The sequence below is a fragment of the Microcebus murinus genome, chromosome 17, assembly GCF_040939455.1.
Source record: "Microcebus murinus isolate Inina chromosome 17, M.murinus_Inina_mat1.0, whole genome shotgun sequence".
Lineage (NCBI taxonomy): Eukaryota > Metazoa > Chordata > Mammalia > Primates > Cheirogaleidae > Microcebus > Microcebus murinus.
The window spans coordinates 681,501-687,500 of NC_134120.1; the positions used below are offsets into that span (position 1 = coordinate 681,501).

General features: G+C 51.3%; 1 protein-coding gene across 4 annotated transcripts in view; it reads right to left on the reverse strand.

Moving 5' to 3' along the window:
- ATP9B (ATPase phospholipid transporting 9B) overlaps positions 1–6,000 on the reverse strand; it is a 214,919-nt gene that overhangs the window by 77,831 nt on the left and 131,088 nt on the right. For all 4 annotated transcript variants that reach the window (XM_012788899.3, XM_012788897.2, XM_075993786.1 and 1 more), the window contains one exon: positions 2,619–2,779. In XM_012788899.3, coding sequence (XP_012644353.1) covers positions 2,619–2,779 — 161 coding nt within the window. The remainder of the gene's footprint in view (positions 1–2,618; positions 2,780–6,000) is intronic.

Here is a 6,000-nt window from a genome sequence, read left to right on the forward strand (position 1 = left end):
AGTATATGGACAAAAGAGGCAATAAGTAAGGAGACAAGTAATTGCAAGTCCCTGACCTCAGGGAACTTTAAAAGTACTATAAAGAATTCTGATAATCAGTTTGCTTTTTGTTAGAAGAGATGGTCAGAATTTGGGGAACACATATTCATTTTAGAATTACACAAGTGAAAGTTAAATCTTGTAGTATTTTCCTTTGAAAGACAATGTAGATTGTGTCAAATAACTAACAATAATTTATTCTATACACAGAAATTTTATAAAACAGCTTAACTGACACCTGACCTTGCCCACACTCTCACCTGACACTGGGCGATGTGACAATAGGGAGATAAGGGTTGTGGAGGGGGAGGAATGGGGTGAAGGAGGCTCTTGGTGGCCTCGAGTGGCCACCAAGAGTGGAGGGGAGATGACAGGTGGAGGGTAGAGGACAGGTGTGGGGGAGAGGACAGGTATGGGGGAGAGGACAGGTGTGAGGGAGAGGACAGGTGTGGGAGAGAGGACAGGTGTGGGGAGAGGACAGGTGTGGGGGAGAGGACAGGTGTGAGGGAGAGGACAGGTGTGGGGAGAGGACAGGTGTGGGGGAGAGGACAGGTGTGGGGGAGAGGACAGGTGTGGGGGAGATGCTAGGTGGAGGGTACATGACAGGTGGAGGAGAGAGGACAGGTGTGGGGGAGAGGGCAGGTGTGGGGGAGAGGACAGGTGTGGGGGAGAGGACAGGTGTGGGGGAGATGCTAGGTGGAGGGTACATGACAGGTGGAGGGGAGAGGACAGGTGTGGGGGAGAGGGCAGGTGTGGGGGAGAGGACAGGTGTGGGGGACATGACGGGTGGAGGGGAGATGACAGGTGGAGGGGAGAGGACAGGTGTGGGGGAGATGACAGGTAGAGGGGAGATGACGGGTGGAGGGGAGATGACAGGTAGAGGGGAGATGACAGGTGGAGGGGAGGGGACAGGTGTGGGGGAGAGGACAAGTGGAGGGGAGAGGAGCCACATCGGAATGAGTAAATTCCGGCGTGACTGTTAAATTAAATAGACACGTTACTCAACCGCTATGCTTTGTGTATGGCCATTTATCCACTGGGTCTTTTGAGGACAAAGATCACTCCCCAGAGTCCACGTGTGGCACGCAATACGTGCTTGCAGAGAGCCATGGTGCCTCCAAGCACGATGGGGACTTTGTGACAGGTCCACTTAACACCTATCCAAAGAGTTCCTGCCACATACCACGTCCTCTGTCCTAGGCACTAGGATAATAGACGGGTACACAGGGCCCTGGTCTCATGGAACTTCATGAGAAGAGAGGGACAGTCAACTGACAAGACAATTGTCAGTAGGGATCTGCACAGAACTGAGAGGCTGATGTGACAGCAAGTGACTGGCTGTTTCTTGGTCTGTACTGAGCAGAGAAGGCCTCTCTGAGGGGGGCTATTTGGGGTAAAATCTGAGCAACAAGAGGGGACTAACCCTGGGACGGCGAGGTGAAGGAGCCTGAGCATGGAGGGCACAGCTGAGGTGGGACACGCATGGCGTGCAGGCACAGCTCCCAGGTGGCAGAGAGAGGGGACCCTGGGCCTCACCGGGTAAGATCCCCAAGCGCAGGGAGGCTGCTGTCTCTGGGTCAGCATGAAGGAGCCAGGAGAGTCCCCCTCACGTGACTCTACTGACCACAGTTCTAATGGCTGGCACCGTCCTGGGCTCTCTGGGTGAGGCGGTCCCTGACAGCCTGCAGCACTGCAGACAGGGGCTCCCCGGGGCTCCCCGACAGACATGAGTGATAGGGTGTGCTGCAGGTGACTGGCTGGTGAGACGGGACCATGTGCACAGATCCCCACGAACAGCCTGCAGCTCCGATTTTATGATTTAAGTAAATGAAAGAGACTTCACCCTTTAGAGACACTTTTAGAAAAAGCTGATTTATAAATAAAGATGTGTCTTTCTCTTCAAAGTGGTTACATTGTTCAACCTGAGCACTCTAGATTGTTCTATTTCATCCTGTGTCATAAAAGGCAGACTCATCCCTCATCCATAATTCATTAGGTTTTCAAATATTTTTAAATGGATTTGTGTATATATTATAAATATTAGTTTAGAATAAGCATCTAAAATTAACTATTAATATTTATATTGTTTATAACCCAATCTTCAGTTATGATATGGGTTATGATTTTGAAAAATAGTTCATATTAAAACACTACCTTTTCCAATATTTTATCTAACTTAACAGATCTATTAGATCCTCTTTTAAAAATAGGTAACTTTAAAACGTCAATTCCTGCACACAGAGCCAAGGGCACTGGAAATAAAAAGTCTATGGTCAATAGATGAAGTTATTTTGCTGGATTCAGGTTTAGGTATTACCAGAAAATATCTTCCAATTGTTGAAGATTTTATTATCAATATATTCATGTAAGGAAAAGTATCAGATCTTGAGATCATTCTATCAGAACTGATTATGTCTCCCCAAAATCATGTTTCTACACAAAGATTCCTCAAGATTCCTCAGAATTCCTAGCTCTTACCTATTTACTTTGGATAATTTTTCACATTTAGAAAGATAAATTTCAATAAAATCCTACTCGATGAAATCAGACATTTGTTTTGTTTTAATTTTTAAACCTACCTTATGGGAATGATGTAGGAAAAGAGAAGAAGGAACCGGAAAAGATTGCGATACCATGGGCCCACAAATCCTTGTAAGGTTACCATGACAACTGAGAGAGCAACTAAAGCCAAAAATAGCGCCTTCGTCAGCTGATTGAGTTCAAGGTCCAACAGACCAACCTGAAAAAAAAATCCAAAAACCATAAAATTAATGCTGTACAAACTAACCACAATGTCCTTAGTGTTATAAATTAGAATACATGATAATGGCAACATAAGAAAAAAATTAAAGGATTTTTCCTATATTAGTCTTGATTATAATGAAATACAAGAATGTGTTCACTTCACTTTTTTTCTGAAAAACCTACAGATTCAGACAGAATTTCTGGAGATGAGCCCCGAGCTCCAGCCCTGCATACCAGGAGGCTCTCTAAGATAACTTCTTTTGATGAAGGAAAAAAGCAACAGTCAGCTTATTAATGAAAACCTTTTTAATTTGCACAGATGCTACATGTTAGGCTTTCCCAGTAAGGTAGGCTGTGCTCAGATTCATCCTGCGGATCATTTACAAGCTGAGCAAACCGCCAGGGGACATTACGTCCATGAGAATTAGTTCATTCTGTTATGTTCTATCAAGGATCTCGGGAAAGTGAGAACCTGTAACCCAACTGCCCCCATTCGAAGAGTCAGGAGAACACAGCTCTCCCGAAGCATGTAAGTCCCACTCGAGCTCTAGTGAGCTCCGTGAGATGTTTCTCCACCTGTTTCATCCCCAAAAGCCCACAGTGCAGAACAGCCTGGGTGGGGCCAGGTGGGGGTGCAGATCCAGACACCCCCCAACAGCTGGAATCCCGGATTCTAATCCAGGAGGCTCAAATGCCAACTCTGCTGCCTCAGCCTCAGTTTACTCACTGCACAACTGGGATTTTAACAGCCTGTAAATGGGAGCAAGACAGGGAGCACAGCGCGGGGAGCACAACAAGCGGAGCACAGCACAGTACAGCGAGCACAGCACAGGGAGCACAGCACGGTACAGCAAGCAGAGCACAGCGAGTACAGCACAGGGAGCACAGCACGGTACAGCAAGCAGAGCACAGCGAGCACAGCAAAGGGAGCACAGCACAGGAAGCACAGCACGGTACAGCAAGCAGAGCACAGTGAGCACAGCATAGGAAGCACAGCACAGGGAGCACAGCACAGTACAGCGAGCAGAGCACAGTGAGCACAGCACAGGGAGCACAGCACAGGGAGCACAGCACAGTACAGCGAGCAGAGCACAGTGAGCACAGCACAGGGAGCACAGCCCAGTACAGCAAGCAGAGCACAGTGAGCACAGCATAGGAAGCACAGCACAGGGAGCACAGCACGGTACAGCAAGCAGAGCACAGCGAGCACAGCAAAAGGAGCACAGCACAGGGAGCACAGCACAGGGAGCGGAGCACAGCACAGTACAGCAAGCAGAGCACAGGGAGCACAGCACAGTACAGCAAGCAGAGCACAGCGAGCACAGCACAGGGAGCACAGCACGCTACAGCAAGCAGAGCACAGCGAGCACAGCAAAGGGAGCATAGCACAGTACAGCGAGCAGAGCACAGTGAGCACAACACAGGAAGCACAGCACAGGGAGCACAGCATAGTACAGCAAGCAGAGCACAGCGAGCACAGCAAAGGGAGCACAGCACAGTACAGCGAGCAGAGCACAGCGAGCACAGCAAAGGGAGCACAGCACAGTACAGCGAGCAGAGCACAGTGAGCACAACACAGGAAGCACAGCACAGGGAGCACAGCATAGTACAGCAAGCAGAGCACAGCGAGCACAGCAAAGGAAGCACAGCACAGGGAGCACAGCACAGGGAGCACAGCACGGTACAGCAAGCAGAGCACAGCGAGCACAGCAAAGGGAGCACAGCACGGTACAGCAAGCAGAGCACAGCGAGCACAGCAAAGGGAGCACAGCACAGTACAGCGAGCAGAGCACAGTGAGCACAACACAGGAAGCACAGCACAGGGAGCACAGCACAGGAAGCACAGCACAGGGAGCACAGCACAGGGAGCACAGCACAGTACAGCAAGCAGAGCACAGGGAGCACAGCACAGGGAGCACAGCACAGTACAGCAAGCAGAGCACAGTGAGCACAGCACAGGGAGCACAGCACAGGGAGCACAGCACGGTACAGCAAGCAGAGCACAGTGAGCACAGCAAAGGGAGCACAGCATAGTACAGCGAGCAGAGCACAGCGAGCACAGCACAGGCAGCACAGCACAGTACAGCGAGCAGAGCACAGCGAGCACAGCACAGGGAGCACAGCACAGTACAGCGAGCAGAGCACAGTGAGCACAGCAAAGGGAGCACAGCACAGGGAGCACAGCACAGTACAGCAAGCAGAGCACAGGGAGCACAGCACAGGGAGCACAGCACAGTACAGCAAGCAGAGCACAGTGAGCACAGCACAGGGAGCACAGCAAAGGGAGCACAGCACGGTACAGCAAGCAGAGCACAGTGAGCACAGCAAAGGGAGCATAGCATAGTACAGCGAGCAGAGCACAGCGAGCACAGCACAGGCAGCACAGCATAGTACAGCGAGCAGAGCACAGCGAGCACAGCACAGGGAGCACAGCACAGTACAGCGAGCAGAGCACAGTGAGCACAGCAAAGGGAGCACAGCACAGGGAGCACAGTACAGCGAGCAGAGCACAGTGAGCAGAGCACAGTAAGCACGGCGCAGGGAGCACAGCACAGTACAGTGAGCACAGCACAGTGAGCACAGCACAGTGAGCACAGCACAGTGAGCACAACACAGGAAGCATAGCACAGGGAGCAGAGCACAGTGAGCAGAGCACAGTAAGCACGGAGCAGGGAGCACAGCACAGTACAGCGAGCAGAGCATAGTGAGCACAGCACAGTGAGCACAACACAGGAAGCACAGCACAGTGAGCAGAGCACAGTAAGCACGGCGCAGGGAGCACAGCACAGTACAGCGAGCACAGCACAGTGAGCACAGCGCAGGGAGCACAGCACAGTACAGCGAGCAGAGCATAGTGAGCACAGCACAGTGAGCACAACACAGGAAGCACAGCACAGGGAGCACAGCACAGTGAGCAGAGCACAGTAAGCACGGCGCAGGGAGCACAGCACAGTACAGTGAGCACAGCACAGTGAGCACAGCACAGTGAGCACAGCACAGTGAGCACAACACAGGAAGCATAGCACAGGAAGCACAGCACAGTGAGCAGAGCACAGTAAGCACGGCGCAGGGAGCACAGCACAGTACAGCGAGCACAGCACAGTGAGCACAGCGCAGGGAACACAGCACAGTACAGCGAGCATAGCACAGTGAGCACAGCACGGCACAGCAAGCAGAGCACAGTGAGCACAGCCCAGGGAGCACAGCACGGTACAG